The sequence below is a fragment of the Arachis hypogaea genome, chromosome 6 (genome assembly GCF_003086295.3).
Source record: "Arachis hypogaea cultivar Tifrunner chromosome 6, arahy.Tifrunner.gnm2.J5K5, whole genome shotgun sequence".
Taxonomy (NCBI): domain Eukaryota; kingdom Viridiplantae; phylum Streptophyta; class Magnoliopsida; order Fabales; family Fabaceae; genus Arachis; species Arachis hypogaea.
The window spans coordinates 105,803,296-105,827,921 of record NC_092041.1 but is presented as its reverse complement, the minus strand read 5'-3'; the positions used below and the strand labels follow the sequence as shown (position 1 = coordinate 105,827,921).

General features: G+C 35.2%; 1 protein-coding gene across 1 annotated transcript; it reads right to left on the bottom strand.

The window, feature by feature from the left end:
• Positions 1–4,110: 4,110 nt before the first annotated feature.
• Positions 4,111–6,448, bottom strand: LOC112805869 (UDP-glucuronate 4-epimerase 3-like). The gene is made up of 2 exons (XM_029287668.2): positions 5,434–6,448; positions 4,111–5,317 (listed from the first exon to the last, which is right to left on the bottom strand). Exons 1-2 carry the CDS (start codon positions 5,973–5,975, stop codon positions 4,561–4,563), a joined length of 1,299 nt encoding a protein of 432 aa, XP_029143501.1. The 5' UTR covers positions 5,976–6,448; the 3' UTR covers positions 4,111–4,560.
• Between the last annotated feature and the right edge of the window lie 18,178 nt (positions 6,449–24,626).

Genomic DNA, 24,626 nt, shown 5'->3' with positions numbered 1-24,626 from the left:
AAGTGTAATTTATTATTATTTATTTTATAGGTAAAAGTAAAAAAATATATGAAAAACATATTTAATAATAAAAGATTTTATTTTTTTTAAAGTGAAAATATAAAATTTAGAAGATCTAAATTCTAAAAATTGGATAATAATATATTTGTTATATATATTTATTGATTTCAAAAATATGATAACAATTATGTAATTAATAATTTTAAATTATGTATTAATTAAACATATTTAATCTTTAATTAATATATAATAAAAACATAGTAATAATTTTTATTTAACATGTGGATCATTTTTTGTTAGATAATTATATCTTGTAATTAAATAATACCTGATAAACTAATAAAACATAATAAAATGAGTAAATATGTAGAATAATAGACCAATTTAGCGGTTCCTCAATGCATATAAATCAAAGATTTCAAATAATAGTATAAAAGATAGCAGAATGCTTCCTCACTAATAAACACAAAGCAATCCAATTTTTTTTAAATTTGTGTAAAAATGTCTAAAGAGTATGATATGCTAATGGAAGTCAATGCCAAGAAGATTGAATGAAAATTTAAGGTACATGTTGTTCATATATGAAAAAATCTAAACAGTTACAACCAAAAGGAAGTTAATAGCATAAAGATAGTGCTTCAAGATATTGAGTTAAGTTATTTAACTTTATTTACTTCATTTCAATTTGTAATTGATAAATGAGATTCTTATAGGAAATGAATTTTTTTTTCTAAGGAGGAAGGATCCAAGCATCAATCAACAAAGATTTATTCAAGAAGTGGAAGAGTTTTTTGAGAAGTTTAAAATATACACTATAAGTACTTCATAGTTGTAGACAAAATAAAAAAAATTAAAACAACAATAAATCGATGAACTTTGATTTTTTCCACAGAACTGTTGTTGTTCGTGTGGAAAATCCAAATTATTCACTCGAACCCTTCTGTTTGAAGTCTATCCCAAAACTTCTTGCTGCTGAAAAGTTTGATGATTCTTAGCTATTGGGTGAGCAACCACTTTGTATGTTTCTTTAGATAGTAACCATCCTTTCCAGTATTTTCGAAATTGTGACTAATTTGGTATCATTTATTGTTCGTTAGACATCTTAGGGGAGGTCGTTAGGAAGGACCCAAGGGATATAATCACTAGTAAGGGAAAGGAGACAAAACATATGATGGTTGTGATAGCAGACCTAGAGTAAGCCTCTTAAATCAAATAGACAAGTTCTGTGTCGTTTGAAATAGTATACATCAGTTTAATGTGGATTTGTATGGGTGTTGTGTTACGTAGTAACAACAATCTTGATTGTGTGTTGTTTGGTGACATGGTCGACCACATACTTCTCCATCTTGAATATGACAGGATTAAACCACTAATAGTGGTGTTGCAGTTCTTTAAACACAGCCGATGGAATGGTATGCATCAACATGTTAGAATTCCTAACCCACTTCATTAGTAAAAGTGGTTTGTTTACTAAAGTTGGTATGTGATAAAGCCATGTTTACTAAAGACAAAACTGATTCTTATTGTCTCTGTTTTCAAAAAAGGTATCGATTCAGAGCCACTTTGATGTCTCTAAAATATGTGTTAATCCTGACATGAAGGAGGTACATGATTTTCAGAATAGGTTTGTGTAATAGTCAATAAGAAGCACTTTTTTTCTGTTGTGTTCCCATTAATAACGTTGTTTAATGGAGTGAATATGCAGCTTTTTTGGCAGTGTAAGGTCTAATTCGGTTAGGATTAGTCAGGTCTCTAGTCATGGTGTGCAATCTGGTGTCGTAGTGAAATCAATAGAGGATGCACTCAATTCCACAGAGGTCCAGTTAGCTAACACTTTTACTAATAACTAAGTGTATTTGGCATTCACTAAACTTAACAATAGTGGTTTGATACTTACCTAAGCTTGGTGCAGAAAGGTCCCATAAAGATTGGTGGAACTATTGTCTCTATCAATATTGGCAACAACGATTGGTTTTACAAATTGTGTAGAAAGTGTCCAAAGAAAGTAGAAACCCCGATTGAAAATTGATATGAATGTTCCAAGTGTGGTCACACACATGGCAGTGCATCTCTTAGGTGTGAGACAAGAGTTAATTTGGATGCCTTTATTTTATTGGTCAGACACATGGATTTGATTATCAGATTATTAAGAATAATTTCAAAGAATAATATTTTCAAGTGACATTTCAGATGCAGTTTAATTAACATTAAATTACTTGCATGAATTGTAAAGCATTGACCCTATTTTATTAGTCTGTTGAACTATTCAACAGGAGAATTGGTGGACGAAATTGTGATCCTCTTTGTATTTGCATGAGAGTTAAAAATTGGCTCTATTGGAATTTATAATCACAACTTCATTCAACTTAACCAGCAAGTGTACTGGGTCATCCAACTTCACAATTTATGATTACGAAATTGTTGTATTCAGATTTTTTTTACAATTTCTCACCCGGTATTGGATTTAAGGAATGCATATATATAGCCCTATATGTCTCCATAGTCAACCAAATGATGACAAAAACCTTCAAAATTTCTATTTATCTTTGAAATTGCTGCACATGCATGGACACACGGCATGCTTACAGATTCAAATTTTAATTAGTCATAATCTAAAACTCTTAAATGCACAAATTAAAAATGTTAACTAAAAAATCATGTTAGACTTGTTATCTGCCAGAATCTACAAGTGCAGATGCTTTTACTTAAATCAACTGCTATGTTAGTAGGCCAGCCGTGCATTTCAAACCTTTGATAGCCATCATCTCCACACCATATAGGTGTCCATTTTTGCGAGTCTTTTCTAATCTTCTGCATGCGACTTTGTTGGATTGGGGCACCTTGCCAATATGGTGAGATAATTTCACTTTATTTTTGACAATAGACCTCATTATAAATATCCGAACCTCCTCTAATAGTTTTACAATTGGCTTCACTCTTAACTCCTTGATTCTTGAGTTAAATACCTCACAGCCATTGTTACAGATGTTGTCCATCTTTGATCCATAACTGAAAAATGCTCTTGTCCATGACTCTTTAGGCCATTTGTCCAAGTATACCTATGCCTCTTCATTTTTCTTCTTTAGTCTATTCATCTTTTGTTCAAATTCGTGGCGGGTAGTTTCCCTAACACTGTTCCACAACATGCCTCTCAACTCCAACTCCTTTCATTATTTATTGAAATTCTATCATAAATGCCATCCGCAAAATCTGTGGTGAACCGTAGGTAACAATTCCTTAACAGCTGGTATTAAAAGGGTGAATGGTTAGAGATTGATTCAATGAGTGAGAGCACAAAATTTAGGTTTTCATAGCTTACAGAGCTATTTATTCTTCTCTTCTATGGTTCTTATTGAATATTATGTTTTTTCAGTTTAATCTTTCTTTGTTTCAATGATAAAAGACATTACAGTGAGAAATGTAAGAAAAAACCATTGAGTGAAAAAAAGTAGAGAGAGTTAGACTTAGAAAAAAGCCAATGCTTATTTCAAAAATTTTTTGTATGTATTTCTATTTTGTTTTCGTGATCCTAAGAAGATTCTCTTATAAGTTGGGTGAGCACTTTGCAGTTGAAAGTTAAGGTGGGTTTCTAGTCAAATCTGACTTGGGTAGAAGTTGAGTTTGTCCCAGATAGGATTGGGTAGAATTTTAGAAAAATTGGTGAATGTAATCTTGTTCAAAGATAGTGAAATTCCGTCATTGTTGCGATAGAGACTGGATGTAAGCTACATTACACTGAGTAGACGAACCAGGATATATGGTTGTGTCACTTCTCCGTCTCTTCTCTGTTTCTAGTTTTATACCTTAGGGATAAAATAAAATAATCTCCTAATTATTCTGTCCAGCTAGATTTCACAGCTATATAACTTGCACACAATTTTGTTCTGAATCCTTCTTTTTACAAGAGACAAAATAAAAATATCTCCTACTTTTCTTCCGAAGTAACTCTACATAATTCAAAAATCCCATTCAATTCTAAGATTACTCAAGCAAAATTAAAAGAGGCCTAGATTCAACTCTCATTCTCTAAACCACTAATATGCATCATATATATATATTGAAATTTTCAATATCAATCAAACTGAAGTTGTAAACTTATGTAAACTAAAATTTAAATTTGTCAAAATATTACATGGCCTGAAATCAGCATATACTGTTCTAGTGACAACAAACAAAAAGCATATACACTTTCAATGAATGCTACATTTTCTAATGTTACAAGAATAATTACATTTAGGGAAAAGACTAAAGAGAAGAATGTGATTCTTCCTATTTGATACTAGGTTCCAAGGCATTAGTTAGTCTCCAAGCATGAACAAGACTTCCTCAATGCAGGAAACAATGAACCTCCTCATAAGCCATCTTTGTCACATATGAAGAGCACATTGAACAAGCAACAGAACAGAAATGCCAAAGTACAACCACAAGAATTATAGTAGGCTACAATAAAAATCAGTCAAAAAATTCACATAAAAAATCAAACAATTATATCTCAAGATGCATGTTGACTGTTTATTGTTCTCCCAAATTTACCCTCCTACGATCCTACCACAAAATCATTCACTGATCAGCTTTCTTGCCATCAGAATAGTAATTGATGTACCATTGAACAAATTTCTTTAAACCATTCTGCAAATCCGTTTTTGGTTTATAACCAAACTCTGACTGAGCATAACTAATGTTTGCATGAGTAAACTGAACATCACCATTTCTTGGCAACTTCATTATGTTTCTCTCTGCCTTAACTTTCAAGAGCCTCTCCAAAATGCTCACAAGTTCCGAAACCGGCACCGGCGAAGTATTCCCTAAATTGAACACCCTCAACTGAGCCGGTCCGGTTTTCTTCCCTCCACTACCAGTACTCTTCTCTGCAGTATCCAATGCTCCCAAACAACCCCTCACAATGTCATCAATATAAGTGAAATCTCTAGCAACCGTTCCATGATTCGCAGCTTCGAAGATCGGAATTGACTTGCCCTTCAAGATATCCCTTGTGAAAAAGAAGTAGGCCATATCAGGTCTTCCCCAAGGGCCATAAACAGTGAAGAACCTCAAGCCTGTTAAGGAAAGTCCATAGATGTGATTATATGTGTGAGCGATTTCTTCACCTGCTTTCTTAGTTGCAGCATACAAGCTTGCAGGTTGGTCAGTTCTATCCCTTTCGGAAAATGGAACTTTGGTGTTCAATCCGTATACTGAGCTTGAAGATGCCCATACTATAGCAGGTTGTGGATTCATAGATTTACAAACCTCAAGCAAATTCACAAAACCTGCAATGTTGCTATGAACATATGAACCGGGGTTTTCCATCGCATACCTATGTCAAATATTGATGCATATTAGTTCTCTAAAAGCTTCAAGAGTTGTCAAAAAACAATACCTTTTTTCATAGGAACACATAAGTCTCTAATTAGGGTATAAAACAAACAATACCTGACACCAGCTTGAGCAGCTAAATGCATTACATGGGTGAAAGCCACAATCTCAAAGAGTTTCTTGAGAAGGTCAACATCATTAATGTCTCCTTCAACAATGAAGACCCCAGTACGCTCTAAGAGAGCTTGGCGTGCACGTTTTAGCGAGGGATCATAATAATCATTGAAGTTGTCAAGGCCAAGAACTCCATCACCCCTACGTTTGAGTGCAGCAGAGACATGGGTTCCAACAAAACCTGCAGCACCAGTTACAAGCACAGACACCCCATTCGGGGACCTAATTCTTGCAGAAGAACGAACCCTCTTCTCCCATGCGGCACCGAAATTGTTATAGGTCCTTAGGGACCTGCGTGAATGGTCTGTAGGAAGCGATGATGGTGATGGTATTGATGGGGTTCTAAAGAAGAAGATGAACATTAGACCCAAGAACACAAAGGACCAAAATGTGAGCTTGGCTAAGGAAGTCTGCCACCGAGGCCTATGAAAATATGAACCTTTCTCCATCTTGAACTTCCCAGGTGTGGACGGGGTGTTATCCATCTCAACTTTCTTCAACGATTTTTATTACAATGATAGAGAATATGAAATTGAATTACTCACAAATTGTGAAGAAGATAGAGCACTTTCCTTAAGAATTTATTACCACGTTTGTTTCAGAAATAGTGCATTGTTATTTCAGAAAATTAAGTATCACTATACTTGGGCATTATGGAATGATGTTCACGGTGAGGATGGGGAAAGGATCAAAGGAATGAAAGAGAACTTTCTCAGTGTTATATATGGAAATCTTCTTGTTTCTTGGCTGTTAATTAAGGTTGTTATAAGGCCACTCTTTTGGGTTTATGGTTTCTCAAACCAAAGAATTTAAAAATTTGGAAAGACTGCCTATATTGCTTAGATAGAAAAAAGAAAGTATGAAGCATTTGGTTAGTGGTGAATCAAAAGGCTTATAATAATTTGATTTAAAAAAACAAAATTTTGTTTCCAATTATTGTATGTGTATCCTTTTGATATTTGCCTGGAAGAAAGAAGAAAGAAAAAAAGAAGACATGTTTGCTTGCTGGAAATGGAAGTTCAATAGTAAAAGAAGTCTAATATTTCTCTTTTATCTAAAATAAAGCTAAATTGATTGGATGTAAGGCCTTGAAGTTGGGAGTTCCAATAGTTTGCATTATCCTTTTTATTTGAGGATATAATAAATTAATAATGTGTGGGAGAAAAGTTGTTTTCATTGAGGGGAAGAGAGTTTAAGTTTGTAATTAGAAGAGCATAATAAATAATGACTGTCTTTAAGTAAATGGTAACTTTTTTAGGCCTTTCCATAAGAGGATCTCTCTTTCTCCACCATTAAAATGTGACACTTTGTTTGGGCATAACATAACTTCTGATAATGTATATATTCAGGGGAAATAGTTTCATTGATGTACTATGCCATCTTGGGGAGTTTTAGTACTACTATAATTTAGTTTAGATTATTTTGGGCATATAAAATATAAATTGGTCTTTACTAATTTAAAACCATAGTCCTTTCCATGTCCTAGAACATCTTTTTAATAAATAATTATTTACATGAATGGCCATTTCTAAAATTAATCTCTATTTTACATCTTTTTAATATACATTTATTTAATTTAAATAAAGTTATTTTACTTTTCGTATAATTTAAATTAGTTTTGTATTCTCTCATGTAATTGCGATAATTCATAAATTATACAGATTTTACTTTTAATTTGAGTATAATCGATTTAATATACCCATAAAAAATATTGAAACGTAAGGTATTACTTAAAATAAGAGTGATCTATCATAAAGAGTTATAGTAATTGAATTGAAGCAAACATGGAATCATTAGAAATGAGAACTTGATCTCTACAATTTTTATGTTGCTCACATTTTTTAATTCTCAATAATTGTAGGTGAAAACTCACAATAAAAAATTAGTGTAATGAGTATTTCTAATGCTGTCAAATCTTGAATTTTATACACTAATTGGATCATAATATGAACTATATAGATCCAAACTAGACGGTTCTAGTGCTATTGGAAAACTAAGAAACAGAGTTTCAAAAGTGATATGCATTTGTCCAAATAAAACAGTGAGTATACCACCGCATATGCGAGTGTGTTTTGTATACGCAGATCAAGTATTGCAAATTACATTAACTTGGAACGTGAATTAGTGTTTTTGGGTGCCTTTGGTCCATTCAAGGGCTTGAGCTAGTATTCCGATAGTTACACTCTACAACGCTTTATTTAGTACTATTTCACTCGGCCTTCTACTAGTTAAAATTCTCCACCGAATAAAACCTTCATAATTATAGATAGTCTTTGTCGATTAGTTGACTTTCAATAGGAATACTAATGTAATGAACGAGCTACAAAATTTTGGGAGAACAATCACTATAAAGTTAAAGTCCAAGATCTTTTAAAATTCTGTTTTAAGTGTTGGCTATTAAATGAGACTTTTTTTTTTTAGCCTATTTGAAAACTTTTAATTTAATAAAATTGAATTTTAGTATTTAGAATAAATTAAAAAAATATAACGACTCATTGTTATAATTTATTTTATAAATTGGTGTTCTTTATTTTTAGAAATTATTTTATTATAAGTAACTAAATTAATTTTATAACTATTTAAATTCAATTAAATTCATATTCTTATATATATATTTTTTTATGATGTAATATTTTACCTAATTAAAATTATAATTCTAGTAATTTATAAGTAATGAAAATTATATATTGTTGATCGAAAAATATTTTTCGATAACAGGGAGTTAAATCGAAATGAGTTGAGTATGGTTTCTCGAAATGATATGCTTGTAAACCTGAAGTTGGAGGTAATCGGTGCTGATGTGTATTTCGATTGTGTTGTTGATCGAGTGAGCCAAATCGAATAGAAGATTCGATTCGAAGAATTGAGCAAAGCTTTCGAAAGAGCTGATCGATTAGTTGTAGAAATGGGAAGTTAATAGTTTTTATTGCACGAGGAGATTATGGAGAATATAGGCTCCGTTTGGTTGATGTATATGATGAGACATAGACACAAAGACATAGACATTAAAGACATGGACAGAAAATATTTGTGTCTATGTATTGTGTTTGGTAAAAATAAAGAACAAGACACATATTTTAAAAAGACTGAATTATCCTTCATTCTACCACAAGTTTTACTATTATTACTGTACATCCATTATCCCAAACACTACATGTCATCACCATTGAATTTTTATTTCTTTTAATATTTTTTATTTCTTCTAATATCATCTTAAATTATCATTCAAATATTAAATATATATTTTTTTGAAAAAAATAAAAACTAAAGTTATCAAAATTTAAATAAATAAAAAATTAAATGTATAATTTTTTTTTTGAAGAAAAATAGAAAGATAAATTTAGTTATAAAATCTAAAAGAGGAAGAGAAAAAAAAGAAAGGTTTAGGGAGATAAGAGGACAAATTTTAAAATTTCAATAAGGGTAAAAGAGTAAAAAATTAGTGTCTCACAAGTTGTGTCTTAATGTCTCACCAAATTGGAGGTACACAAATTTAATGTCTCTGTATCCATCCGTATCCTCTCGTGTCCTTCGAAAATCTGTGTCTCACCAAACCAAACAGCAAACATGTATCACTGTGTACCACTGTGTCTATGTCTCAGTGTCTATGTCTCTCAAACCAAACGCTGCCTACAATAACGCGGCGGGAACGGTTACAAAGAGAGACTGCATTTCAAATTTGAAATGCCGAATTTAATTGTAATTAATTGTAAATTAATGGGAAGTTATGTAAGATTAACCTATAAATACTAGGAAATTTTAGTGAATGGGGGTTGAAACTTTTACTCAAAAAATAATACTCTTGCACTTTCACATCTCAGAAAATTCCTGAGTTTGCACTCGAGTTATATTTTCTGTAGGATTTCTTTCACCTTCCTATTTCTTTCAATTTATTTTATGTGTACACTTAACATTCTAATTAATCTTATCTGTTAAATGTTCTTCATTTCCTTTGTTTGAATTTATCCTTTTGCATTTTAACATGATTTTAATAGTCTTTTGATCTCTTTAAAGGCATTTTTATTGTTTCTTTCTAATTCTGATACAAACTTTTTCATTTGCCATATACTTAGTTTTTTTTCTTTGAAAACTTTAATTTTTGAATCTTATTTATTAGTTCATAAATTTCTCTTGTTTTTTATTTTCAATAATTTGTCTAATCGGAGACGTTTTGATGTACTTTTAAAAGTTGGTACTCGCACAGAGGAGTAGGTTTCGCTCCCAGACCATTAGATATCAAACCACTATCGATTTGCTAAAAATCGACAAAACATATATATATATATTAATTTGATTAATTGATATTTTTAATTTAAAAATAGAGTTTAGTTAACAATATTATTATCGAATTCGATATCTCCCGATATGTGTAAACCCCGTAAAATTAGCGAATAATTAATTAATAATTCAAATTTTAATAAAGAAAATTAGAAATATAAATTTTATAGTAAAATAAGACAGAGCTAATTAAAATAAAAATTTTGACACTAATTTTAAAAAAATTGGCCCAAGATTGAGTCGAATGGACTGAACCGGTTGAATTGGGCCCGATCCTTTCAAGCCCAAAAAATTTAAAGAAAATGTCCCTCTTCTTTCCCATTCAGACAAGAACGCTAAAATAACCCAAGTGGGAGAGAAAAGAAGGGTTCCAATCCTAACATTCAAACAAACCTCCATAACTTTCCGCTCCGAGTTCTGATCGTCGCACCGTTTGCGGCCACGCGACCACCGCATCGAACTCTAAGAAATTATCAGAACAATTTTATAGATATGCCACACTCTCACTCCAGTTTCTCTATCCCCTTGAATTTCAAAAATTGTGAGTATATATGTTGAGATTTTGTTGATTTGGATTCTTTAGGTTCGATTTAGCTTGCGAGACTTGTTGGGCCTGGTTCATTTGGTCCGTGGGTATAGTAAAGATCATTAACTCTATTCAATTATTTGACTTTGTGTGTTGGAGATTAAATTTGGGTATGTATATGCAAAAGTTGTCCTAGGTATATGTATATATGTGATAAGAAGCAAAATTGAAAACATTAGAGGCTTGGTTGGAAGCTTGGGAAGCTAAATTGTGGTGTTGAAGGCTTGTGGGCTTGCTTTTCGCCTAAGTGGGTTACCTTGGAAAATATGTGGAAATAGGCCATGGTATGGTTTAGGTTTCTCGTATTTAATATATAATGTTCTGTGAAAAGTTAGGTTAGATGACCATAAGATAGGTTGGAATGCTTGATTGTGCTTAATGCTTAGTAAAATTTGTGAAGGATGTTGAATGAGTATGAGAATGGGTTGATGGTTAATGCTTGTGGTTGAAGATGTTGTAGTGAAGAGTTATGCATATGAATCATTATTATTGTTTCATTGATGGTTAATGCTATTTTGGATATGGATTGTTAGATTGGAGTGGTTGAAATGATTTGTTGTATGCTATGGAAAGAATGAGGATGTGGAGGAGGTAATTTAGATTATTTTAATATTGTGTAGAACTTTGGAATTTTTGGGTGAAAATCATGTTTTGGTAAAAATTGAGGTTTGAAAGTCTTGTGTAAAACGGATTTTTGGCCGAACTTTGACGAGCTATAATTCGGCTTCTGGACTCCCAAATTATTTCAAACTTATTTCATATAAAAATTGGGTCCGTTAAGTTTACGCCGTTTGAAGAACGGATGGAAAATGTTTTCAAACAAAAAAATTATGTGCGTCGGATGTTTGGTCCTAAAAGGTGAAATTCTGCAACTTAAACATTTTTTTGATTCTGCATAACTCGCGTACGCGACCACGGACCACAACACGCGACGCAGCCATTCCATTGGGGTTGGACGTTTCGCATACGCGGGGTGGTGCATGCGTACGCGAGCAAAGGATTTTAAGGGGACGCAACCATTTGCACGCGACGCGACATACCCATTCGGATTGGATATCTCACGTACGCGAGCAAGGGGATGCGTATGCAAGCAAGGAAAAATCAGTCCTTGCATACGCAAGCAAGGTGCTTGCATACGCGATGCCCCTGTTTTCTGCAAATGAGTTTTTATGTTTTAAAACATAATTTGAGCCTCTAAACCTCTGTTTTTACTTTTTTTAGCCCTAGATTATAGCAGGAAGCCTAGTAATAAGATGAAGCTAGGAAATGGTGGTAACTTGGGGTGAAGTAAAGTTGGAAAATTGATGAATTATATAAAGAAATGTGAATACTTAGAGTGCATTTGGTGCTATGACTTTGATGATATGAATATGCAATGTTTGCAAATGATTGTGAATATTTATTGGCTTATGCACTCAATTATCTGAGATACGAGTTTTACTGGGTAAAGTACCGTGACTGGTCACCACGTGTTCCATGTTGAGACTCGATACTCTGTTGATCCTACATCGTAAGAGGTGACCGGACATTTATAAATTCCTGGAAAGGTTGACCCCCCCATTGAATAAAGTTAAATATATATATATATATATATATATATATATATATATATATATGAATTATGAATGATAAGAGAAAAAGCTATGCATAGACTCATGGGGATGCGCGACCGGGGACAGTTCAGGGTTTAGAAGCCGGACTTGTCAGGTTGGCTTGATAACTGACAGATGAGACTCATCAACTATAGAACAGACATACATCATATGCATATTATTTGCTTTGCTTGTTGTGCACTAATTGGGAATGCCTAACTGATTATAATATGCTAATTGTTATACTTGCTATCTGTATTACTTGTATTCTACCCGTGTTTTGTCTTTGTCTACTTGTATGTTTATGCCAATTTACCGAAGATGGAGGAATGGAGGAAAGGTGGAAAGACTTAGTGTTAAGGTTAAGTTTTAAGCTAGGCTTAAATATCCTTAGAAGACCACTCGTTTAAAGGTTTCTGTTTTAGTCCTTTAAGCTTTAAAATCTGAGTGTCGGCATTCTAGGATTGCCTCTGGCATTCCCAGGACCTTATATCTTAGGCGCGTGGCACCTTTACCATACTGAGAACCTCCAGGTTCTCATCCCATACTATGTTGTTGTTTTTCAAATGTAGGTCGAGAGGTACCCCGGTAGGCGTTTAGAGTTCTGCAGCGAAATGGATATTTTGGGCCCTACTTTTGATATTTTGATATATATATATATATATATATATATATATATATATGTATAGACTCTCCTCATGTATATATATATATATACTTTGCTCTTGTACCTCTTAGAGGTTTTATGGAGAACTAGGGTTTTTAAACATACGTTATGGGTTAAAGGTTGTATATTTTATATGTAAATATTATCCGGTCAGCCTTAGCTTCGCAGACTGAGTTAGGAGCTTGTTATTTTGTATTCTTGACCATCTATTCCTACTTTCTGTTTATTTATGCTTATGAATCTTAGTTTTCTTTGCACGCAAGTAATCTTGTTTCCCAAGCATTTTGCATTTTATTTTGCGATTCCGCTTTGTCCATTTTTCAAGGCTCCTCGTATACTGTATCATTTTCAATATTATTATATATATACTTTTTATTTTAGAGGTCGTAATACCACACCACCTCTATTTTACGGCTTAAGCGTAAAGCTCTATGTGGTAGGGTGTTACATTATGGTATCTGAGCAGTTCGTTCCTGTAGAGCCTGAGGGACGGACTGACTATGCTTCTGTGTATTCTCTGTGTATGTGTCTATGTGCTATTAGGATATCTGATTGATATATGTGGCATAAACGTTCATGAGCATGCATTTGGGACTTGAAGCACTAGACTTGCGATATTGAGACTGATCAACTTGATATCACTTGTTTGGTGTGTATAGGAACCAGATGTTGACTCGCAGAGCGGTTGCGAGCGAGACAGAGGTATTATAGAAAATGCTAATCCTGAATTGACAGGGAACAACCCTGTAGAGTTGCCTTGGGAAACATGGCTGCGGCTATGCAGGCGACAGCCGAAGCGCTGGGTAACCAAATGAACCATGAGAACAATGGAAATAATGGCAATGAGGGTCCAATAACGCTTGCCTCTTTCCTGAAGGTTCACCTTCTGACCTTCAGGAGAACCTCAAACCCCACTGAGGTGGATAACTGGATTCAGGCGATGGAGCGGATACTGCAGGCTCAGTAGGTTCCCAAGGAGCAATGGGTCAAATTCGGGACGTATCAGCTGTAAGGCAAGGCCCAGTACTGGTGGCAGGAAACACGACGTATCCTGCAACCAAACGGTGTTGTAATCTCTTGGGAAGTGTTTCGCACAAAATTTTATAGAAAGTATTTTCCAAACTCAGTCAGAAATGCCAAAGAACTTGAATTGCTTCAATTAAAATAAGGCCAAATGACTAATGCTGAGTATACTAACAGATTCAAAGAACTGTATCGATTTTCTCACATTTGCCAAGGTGCGCCTGAGGATTTCGCTGAATGGAAATGCATTAAGTACGAGGGAGGCCTTCAGAGTGATATTCTGAGCTCCGTTACACCGATGGAGATTATAGTGTTTTCGGAACTCGTGAATAAGAGTAGGGTGACTGAGGAGCGTGTAAGGAAGGCGGCAAAAAGTCTGAGGATGCCATTCTAGAGGGCTCAGGGAAGGAACTTTGCACCAAGAGGAAGGAACTTTAAGCGTGGAGGTTTTGTTCCACAGCAGAATCAAGGTCAAGGCAGTTTCAAGAGGCCGAATCACAATGCTAATCAGGGCAGAATGTTTGAAAAGCAGTCACAGAGTGATCTAAGCTGTCAGAAGTGCAGGAAGCATCACCCAGGGGTCCCGTGCAGAGTAGGACTGGGAGTGTGTTTCTTCTGCGGATTACCCGGGCACTTGGCCTGGAATTGCCCAGAGAAGAAGAAGTATGAGACTGGTAGAGTGCAGCAGCCAGAGAGAGTGTACACCACTTCTGCAGTAGGTGCCAAGAGATCCGAGACCTTGATCAGAGATAACTGTGAAGTATCCGGTAGAATTTTAAATACTTTATTTGATTTGGGAGCAACACATTCATTCATTGCATTTGAAAGGGCTAATGAACTAGGATTGAGAATAGAAATATTGGGTTATGAGTTAAAGGTGCATAATGCCACTTATTAAATTAACATTTTAATATAATAACAATAACAAATTATTTGACACATGATTGATTAGATTATGGTCATACTATTTATTCCCAACATACGGCTCGGACTCCTGTTTAGTAGTCCGTATCTTTTTGATTGGGCAGATTGGGAGTTATACCTCCCTCTCCTGTCATGACCGCCATGCACTTCTTCATAGTAAGGAGATTTTTTCCGAGCTTGAAGGTAATCATCCTCACACTAGTGACCTTGGAACCTTTCCAGGCTCACTCTTTCTCGACTACGTGGCTGATCTCGGATCGTACGGCTGTGAGATCGAGTTCTTCGGGACTACGAACGCTCCTCCAACTTATGCTCTAACTCCATCTTATTTTGTATTTTCCGCATCTCTTGCATTTTCTGGCACATCTCTTGCATCGCATGGTCATAATATTGTGGTCCCAAGCCGACGATTCGATGTTCCCCAGAGTTATGCTCGAAACCTAGGGGCACTTGGTGATCCTCGACGGAATTAGGATCGGTTTCATGACCATTCCCATGAAGCGTTTCTTTGAGCGAAATATTTGGATTATTGGTTAATTGGATCATCTTGTGTTCAACCATGTTACGAAACAATTTTAGGGATCCCTACAGATAGCACCAATGTTCGTACTTGTTTTAGGATACGTACTGAAGAGAATCCGAGATCCTGACGTTGATTGTTCACAGACCAAGCCGAGTGGACAACATACAATACCACTCTGAAACTTAAGTCAATAACGTATGTTGCAGAGATGATAATGATGTGTTAGCTATTTCTAAAGTTTCCATTTTATACGTTCTTTGAGTATTCGTTGAGCACTTATTACTTTGGATTGACATTTATATCATTTATTCTCTGTTTCTCTGATTCGGGGATATTTGACTTACACTACCCATATTTCTTGCATGATGTTAGTAATGTATGACTTTGGATAGCTGGATTCTTATTACTGTTATTGTCTATAATATTATCCAAATTAATTTAATTATTTTTATTTCAAATACTGAAATTGGAGTTAAGCTTCAAAGTGGTTCCTGAAGTTACATTCGAGCCTCAAAGTGATCCCTGAAATTAATAGTTATCCAATTTCTTCTTTGAACTTGCTCTCCGGGACTCATACTAGTCCTTAAGACACTTTCCATTCATCGAAATACTAAAACGATGTCGTTTTGTATTAAAAAAAAACCAGAGCCTCCCCTTCCGGTCCTTCTATTTCCCTTCCTATTTTTCTTCTTTCCCCCTTATTCTTTGTTCCTTGGCTTCTTTGATGCGGACCACCGGCACAACCCATAAGACCACCGAAGCCAGCCCCTTTTTCTCCACAAGCTCGCTGTCGGCTGCCACCACTCTGGCGTCGTCGTCGAACCCAAACCGCTGCGACGTTTTCTTCTGTTGTTCCTTTCCAAGCTACCAGCCGCTAGCAACCCCAGAGGCCACCCCACGACTCCTTCTTCTTCGCTTTTCCTCCTATTCTTCTTCTCAATGTTTTTCTCCTCCCCTTCGCACAAGACCAGCCACCACTGCCACCACCCTGCGCCGCTGGCCCGTCCTTTCCCTTCGGCCTCATTGACGATTGGATTTTTGATGGTTTAGAATTTCACTAATGAAATCTCGTTGTAAAGTATAGTTTCTAAACCAAGCAATAATCCTTTCATACAAAAATTTGTTTGTCACAAGTACAAACCCCTAAAGTTAATAACCGAAGTATTTAAACCTCGGGTCGTTCTCCCTAGGATTTACAATAAAGTGTCTTGTTATTGGTTGTGAGTTATATTTGGGGTTTTTTAAGATTTTAGACAAGAAATATAAATGGCAAAGAAAATAAACGAACAACTAGCAAAGCTCTTGGCAAGATATGAGAACTAGAAGTCCTATCCTAGTTATCCTCCTCAATTGTGATGGCAAATTGTCCATTGCTCCCACTTAGTCAACCTCTAACCATGGAGGAAAGTCAAGTGGATGAATCAATTTGATTCCTCAAGTCCTAATCAACTCCCAAAGGAAAGACTAGCTTTAAAGGCATTCAAATCAATTAGCAACTTCTAATTATCAATCAACAAAGGAATTAGATAACTCAAGAGTCACTAATTACTCTACCTAGGCCAAGAGGAACAAAACCTACACTAAAATCCAACCAAGCATTTCATCAAACACTTGGAAGGTACAAAAGAAAAGCAAAGCAAATTGACAACAAGAAGAGAATCTAACAACAATTATTGAAAGAAATTAACAACAACAATCAAAAGAAACACAATTATTATGAATTACCTTGAATTGAATTGAAAGAAAGTAGAAGGAACAATACTAGATCTACAACAAAATATAGGAACAACATAAAAGAGATTACACCAAAAGAATAGGAGAAGAATGAATGTGACCACAAGGAATTGAGAAGATAGAAGTAGAAGAAGATGAATCTAAATCTAGATCTAAGAACTAAACCTAATCCTAATCCTAATTCTAGAGAGAAGTGAGAGCTTCTCTCTCTAGAAACTAGTTCTAACTACTTCTAAAACTAAACTATGACTAATGGTAACTAACTTGTGTTTCCCTCTTCATTCCTTGGGTTAAATAGCATCAGAAAATGAGTTGGATTGGGCCCACAAGGCTTCTAAAATCGCTGGCCACGTTTTGCTTCAAGTGGACTAGGTGGCAGCAACGGCGCGTGCGCGTACTATGCGCGTGCGCGCCACCATACTTATAGCAACTATGGCAAATCTTATATCGTTTCGAAGCCCCGGATGTTAGCTTTCTAACCCAACTGTAACCGTATCATTTGGACCTCTGTAGCTCAAGTTATGGTCGTTTAAGTGCGAAGAGGTCGGCTTGACAGCTTTCTGGTTCTTTCATTTCTTCATGAGTTCTCCAACTTTTCATGAAGGAAAAGGAGAAGAAAAAGAGAAAGGAGGATGAAAAGGGAAAGAACCTTAAGTTGGGAAAGGAGAAGGAGAAGGAAAAATGGAAGAGCCTCGGGTTGGGAAAGAAGAAGGGGAGGGTGTTTTTATTTTTTTTAATAAATATAAAACGATTCATTTTCAGGATTTTGATGAACGGAAAGCGTCTTAATGACTAGTACGAGTCTCAAAGTGCAAGTTCAAAAAGTTCGTTTGGAAAACAGAAGCTATTTTTTTTTACTTTTGAATTATAAAAAGTCATAATACGCGTGTTTGGCACCATTTAAAAATTTTTTTTAACTTTTCAAAAAGGTTAATTCACAACTTTATGAAGAAGTAGAAATATATGACTTCTCATTCTCGAGTCATTCTATCACTTTTCTAAAAAAAATTGACTTCAAAATAAAAAGATTTATTTTCATTCTTGGCTCTGTGAGAATGTTTTCTATTTTTTTGTGAAAATACTGGTCATCACCACTATTTCTACGCAATATTCCATCTGTTAGAGGCACTAGCCTTCCATTGTTATTTTTACACAATATTTCCCAAAACTATTGACCTTCCACCACCATTTTAAAAAATATTTGTTATCATCATTATTTTAATTTTCATTTTTATGTATAAAAAAACTATATTTTTTGAATTATTTAATCAAATAATACAACTTTAAAATAAATATTTCTATAACTAAAAATTTAAATATAAAATAACTTATTTATAAGTTGTTATTAATAAAAATCTTTTATTTTTTTAAAAGAATTTACGGGCCTGCTACACATACAAGTTTACAAGCTTACAAGTTGGTCCAGCCCAAATAGAACTCACGCGCATGAAGAGAAATAACATGGCGCGTCAAAATCACGCGCTCAACACTCGAACGGTTACGTATGGCAGACTCTTCCACTTCTTCCACTTCTCAAAGCGCTTTGAAAATAAGGAAACCGTCCCATTTTCGAGCGAAAATCAAAGTTCAAAATATACAAAGCGTTGTTCGAAACCTCTATCAAAACACCATCAAACTCTCCGTGAAGAATCTGAAGAGAAAACAAAGCAACAATACTCAACGTAAGTTCATTAAGATTCCTGTATATTTTACTTTTCTTCTACGTCGTTCTTCTAGGGTTTACTATTATTCTTGCTTCTTTGTTACACTGTTCTAAGTTCTACGTCGTTGTTCTAAGTTCTACGTCATTCTACGTTGTTGTTCTAAGTTCTCCTGCTATTTTTGTTGATTTTTGGGGGTTTATTCCGTAGATTGGGGGGTGTATACTACTTAACCTTGTAATGTGGCTTGATATTGAAGCATGGTTGAGTGATATCTGACTGATATCTATATGGATGTATCTGAATAATATCTATGGGTGTATCTCACTGTAATCAATGGGTGTATCTTGTTGATATCTTTGGGTGTATCTGAGTCATATATATGGGTGTATCTTACTGTTATCAATGGGTGTATCTTATTGTTATTAATGGGTGTATCTGAGTCATATATATATGGGTGTATCTTACTGATATCTTTGGGTGTATTTTTCGTTTCAGAGAAAATGGCAGCAAGAAACCAAACAAAAGACCTTAAGTGTGCCACACATCTCCTGAGTGATAAGTTCAGAAACATGACTGAGGAGAAGAAGGCGATTGTGAGGGATCTTGGATTCGGTGGGTTGATGCACATCCCACCACTAAGGGTGGATCACCAACTCTTAAGGGAGCTGGCAAACAACTTCAAACTTGGGGAGAACAAACTGAAGACAGGATATGGTTCTTTCCAAATAACACCAAAAAAATAGGTCATGCGCTTGGGATCAATGCAACAGGTAACTAGCTTAAAATTATAGGTGTATATTAAGTTGTTACTTGGGTGTATTTAAGTTGATGCTTGGGTGTATTTGAACCGACTTGGATACTTTGTTGTCTTCCTTTTTGTAGGAGATCTATTTCCTGAGAAAGTTGAGTATAAGAAATTTTCTGATGATGACAAAATAATTTATAGAAGATTCCAGGGTAAGACCCTCAAAAGTCTTACCGATGAAATGATGGAAATCGGCATTGGCAACGAAGAGGAACGCCTGATGTTCAAGAGGATATTCATCCTCTACATACAGATGGCGTTCCTTTTGCCAACGACGATAAACAAAATATCGCCCGTGCACCTGGCCCCAATTTTTAAGATGGACGGCATATCGGAGAGAAACTAGGGGGGCATGTTTTGACCTTCATGGTCAAGGGCATTACAGACTACCAGGAGAAGAAGAAGAAGGCAATTAATGGCTGCCTCTTCGCCCCGATGATAATCTACTTTCATCTTTCAAAAAACAAAGGCAAGAATAGGACTGAAAGACCACCAAAGCTCTGGATTGCCAACTGGACTAAGGAGCAGTTGGTGAAAAGAATGACTGCAGAAAGAGAGGAAATTTTGGTAAGTAAACATAATAAGTTGGGTGTATTTTATTTACCCGAATGCTGCTAACTAAAATATCTCATGTTTCAGGAGATTGTGAAGATGGCAGAGACAAGAGAAAAAATGAAAAAAAAAAGAAAAAAAGAAAAAAACAAGAAATAAAAAAAACAAAAAAAAGGAAGGCGAGTCCAACATCTTCTTCAGAGACAGAAACTACTGACAGTGACACTTCTACCTCTGAGTCTGAGGCTCAAGAAGACTCAGAGGATTCAGGAAGAAAACACCCCAGCAAAAAGGGGAAAAAGTAAGTACCATACTTGGGTGTAATTTCTTTTTCGGGTTGGGTGTATTTTGTTTGTTCACGTTGGGTGTATGTAGCTTATTAAGCAGGGTGTGTTTTGTTTGCTGCGTTGGGTGTATATTGTATATTCAGTTGGGTGTATCTCGTGAATTCATTTGGGTGTATTTTTAGTATGTTCTAAATGACAATTGTTTGCCTTCCAGAATGGACTCCAGAAAAAGAAAGCAGAGGCAAGAGGAGTCAGATTCTGATTCAGAATCTGAATTTGAACCAAGTGATGAGTAATGTCCTGAAATTATTACTCCTTTCTTTTGGCTTCATTATAAAGATTTCGTGTATTAACTGAAGTGTCTATTATTAACTTATAGGAGCGAAGAATCATCACCTGCGGAGAAGGAGAAGAAAAAGAAAAAAACAAAAACAACACCAAAAAAGTAAGCACTTCTTTGGATAATATTCTGTGATAAAATTAATTTTTTATTTCTGATTGGTACTCTTTTTTTTCCACCCAGAACACAACAAAAAAAGAAAAAAGTTGTTGTGGAGGATTCACCTCCTGAAGAAGATCAATACTTTGACGGGTACAGTACCTCGTAAGCTATATTACGGTCTATCATCGTAATTATTTTTGTTAACGTCTTATTTTATGAATGTAGTGAGAGATATGAAATATCAAGTGACGAACTCGATGAATGGCTAAGGGAAAACGTTGATAAATCTGCTGCAGAGGGGTATGTCTTGCTGGGCTGTGTATTTGAGATTTTGGTGTGTTTTGTTTGCTAATAATTGTATCTTGTTTAGCAGGGAGAACCAAGCTGACCTGCGATCGACAGAAGGTCGCTATGTGTCCTCTGAAACATAAGAAGCTTTATTATTTAATAAAATCTTGTTATTATTTGAGATTTGGATGTATTTTGTGAACCATTTGGGTGTATTTTGTGGATCAAGTTGGGTGTATATTGTCCATTTGGTTGGTTGTGTCTCGTGCATTCATTTGGGTGTATTTTATACCTGTATCTTATTTTGTCTGAATAACATGAAATCTGTTTAGACTACCGGCTGTGAACTTGGGAAGTGATGATCCTTCCTCTCAGGGACGCACAGAACAGAGTAGTGTAAACCAGCCGTCACAGAGCATGTAATTTCTCTTTCAAATAACTGTTACTTTTGTTCTTCTATTACCTTCTACTTCTAATTCTGTATATATTTTTTTTAGAAAAAAAGCCCTTTATTATTTTATTCAAGAAAAAAAGGCAGCAAACAAAAAGCAAAAACTGCAAGTATGTAAGTTCTCAAAAAACAAAGCCCGTCTTCTTTTTGAATTGTTCGGGTGTATTTTTTGACCTTCTTTGGGTGTATTTTAGGTTGATTCCGACTGATTCGAATATGATGGTTGTGAGGGAACAAACACCGTCGGAAGCGCTTGCAGTGTGAGTTTTTCAAGAATATTTCAACCTTATAACCTTATTATTTTCAAATACGTTGTTAACCTTTCATTTTTCTTCTTGTTTAGAGTCCCGATCCAGGTTTTTGTGCCGGCATCCCAAACAACCAGTGACACAGATTTCGAACCAACCCCTATGCTACGGATTGAAGGGACTACAGAAACGTAAGAAATAGTATTGGGTGTATATTTGTTTAGAGTTTGGGTGTATATTTGCTAACAGTTTGGGTGTATATTGTTCCTGATCAATTTTTTTTACGCCATGATTAATTTTGTGTAACTGTGCAGCACTCCTGAACCCCCCAAACAACTTCAAGAAACCACACCCACGCTTCCCCCAGCTCCACTAAAATGTAAGTTCATCAGACTAAAATTAATCTCTGCTTATCATCCGTATATTCTTATTCTTACTCTTATTGTTATACATCATGACGCAGTCATCCAGCCGCAGAAGACGCTGCTGCCCTGTTGATGATGGCACGGACAGCAACCTATGTCCCTAAAATAGATCCAGGGATGTCATCATTCAGCCTTGGATTGACTGATTCAAGCCAAGAGGGGGCGTCAACGCAGGAGACAGAAAGGGAAAAATCTCCAGAAACTGCAAGTATGCTAGAACAATTAGACAGTTTGGTCCAAAAATTAGCAAGCAGTGCGGCGAAGGGAAAAGACGAAAGTCCACAAATTCAGAGGGAGACTGGGGGAGAAAGTTCTGCAAAGTTTGAAACTCCTGGGGGAATAAATCGAATTCCAGATGATATGAAACAAAAGTGCTACATCTGGGGGACGAGACTGAAGGAAGACACAGATGGTAATACTGACGAGTGTGAGGAGATTTGCACTCTGATTGGCCAAGGAGAATACATTTTGATAAGAATGCACCTTGCATCCCTCCAGGCAAAAAGTGATATAGAATCTCAGGTAATATTAGACTAACATTAATGTTTTTCCACCAAAGTCAACTGCAAATGTTTATTAATTTAAAATTGATTTCGGCATATATTTCTAAATTGTATCTGCCATCTGCCTCATCCTAAACCAGAAAAATGAAAAGAGGTTTCAGGAACAAATATACTGTCTCCCCTCCGATATTGTGGTAAGTGTTACTTCTACGAACTTTGGGTGTATTTTTTGTATTGATTTGGGTGTATTTTTTAGGTTCGATTGGGTGTAAGTTGTGTATTTTCAGTATTTCATTTCTTGTTTCGCAATTCTTGCAGAGCATGGCACTTTCGGATCACCCAAAGGGGGAATTCATATCCCCGAAAACGAAAAAGGAATTCAGGGTGGAAGTCTACCCGAGTTTCATTCCCTTCATAGATAGAAAAAAATTAAGTTCGCATCCATATGTAAGTTTTCGTTTGCTAAATTTGTTAGTTCGCTTATTTACTTATATGCCAAATAAAATAACACACTGTTGAAATGTGGCAATCCTTCAGATTTTTGCTCCTGTTTGCCACTCGGGGCATTGGTGGTTATGGCTGATAAATAGAACAAAGCGGAAATGTCAAATACTTGACCCGCTACACAAAAAAGCTCCAAGCGATGAGAGAAAGGACATTAATAAATTCACTGTAAGTTGCCTCTGTCTTCTTTACTTTAATAGATAGGTCTATTTCGTTAGTTGTGTTAGTTGTATATTGTGCATTCAGTTGGGTGTATCTTGTCCATTCATTCGAGTGTATTACTGATTCGTTTTGGTATTTAAGGGATATGTATTTTCAAGATTGATAACATATGCCGGCGGGAAACCTCTGGCGAAAGGGGAGAACGAGAAGAAAATTAAAGCATCATATGTTAAAATATCAGGGCAAAAAACAAGGTATAAATTTGTGACTCTGAACATTAAACTTTTCTAAATGAGATTTGTAATTTATTTTCTTCGTTTTCAGCTATGACTGCGCTATCTACGTAATGAAGTGGCTTGAGTTAATTGAGGCGGAAAACATTAAAAAGGGGAAGTATGAATGGGATAATTGGCCACATGTAACTGTCTTTAGAACTATATAACTATGTATTACTTTACTGAATTAATATTTCTGTTTAAACATAACATACTTTTTAATTGTAGGAGGAGGTGGACCACTATAGAGTGGAGTATGCTTCCCGGATACTATTTCAGTGAGATGAATAAACAGAGAGATCGGGCAATTAGAGAGAGTAGTGCTATAAGGCTGTCGAAGCCATCCTCTGTATTATTGAGTCCGTTTTGTCAGATCAATTCTGCTGATATAGAAACTGGGTAATCCAACTGCTGGGTAGTTTGTAAATTGAACAAATGATGTAAATATTTGCCATTTATCAACAACTTCTATTCCATGTATATTTTTTCCCATAGTTAAACTATCTGTGATGGTAAACTGTCTGTGATGTATTCAAAAACTGTATTACAGGTGGTAAAATATGAAGCAAAAAATCAAGGCATATATAAACATAAATTATAAACTGTTACACCCAACGCAAGTCTAATAATACACCCAAGATTGAATAAAATATACACCCAACTTTCTGTGCTGTATTCAAAATGTATGAATTACATGTACTAAAATATGAAGAAAAACATCAAATGAAATATACGCCCATAACCTGCGAATTTTTACAGCTTTTGTTCTATATGTATCTATATATGTGTCTATATGTAAATTGTGAATTAACAAAAATACACCCAAAAAGAACAGTGCTTTTACACCTATATTCTATATAACTATACACCCAAAGAGTTATCCCCTGCTGCTGGTACCCTGAACTGATAATTTATAACGTGTCCTTGATATTGGCTGCAATTTGAATGCGCCGCTGATGCAGCATCAAACAGGTTTATCTAAATATAACACTCACACATTAGCTAAACTATTAACGAGAAAAATAAACTCAATCTCCACAAATTTAAAGAACATTACTTTTACCTCGCTTAAAACTTTAGTCTTCTTCTTCTTTGTGGCATTTGCAATCTGTTTCTCCAACTTTGAACCTAGCCTATTTTTTGGACGTCCTCTTGTTCGAATCCTTGGCGGGCTTTGAAGCTCGTTAACGGATTCCAAGTTGG

Bases quoted from the DNA above. Each gene is read 5' to 3' on its own strand.
- LOC112805869 (XM_029287668.2), bottom strand. From the start codon at position 5,975: ATGGATAACACCCCGTCCACACCTGGGAAGTTCAAGATGGAGAAAGGT. The intron at 5,318-5,433 runs GTATTGTTTGTT...TATTTGACATAG, and splicing joins GCTGCTCAAGCTGGTGTCAG to GTATGCGATGGAAAACCCCG.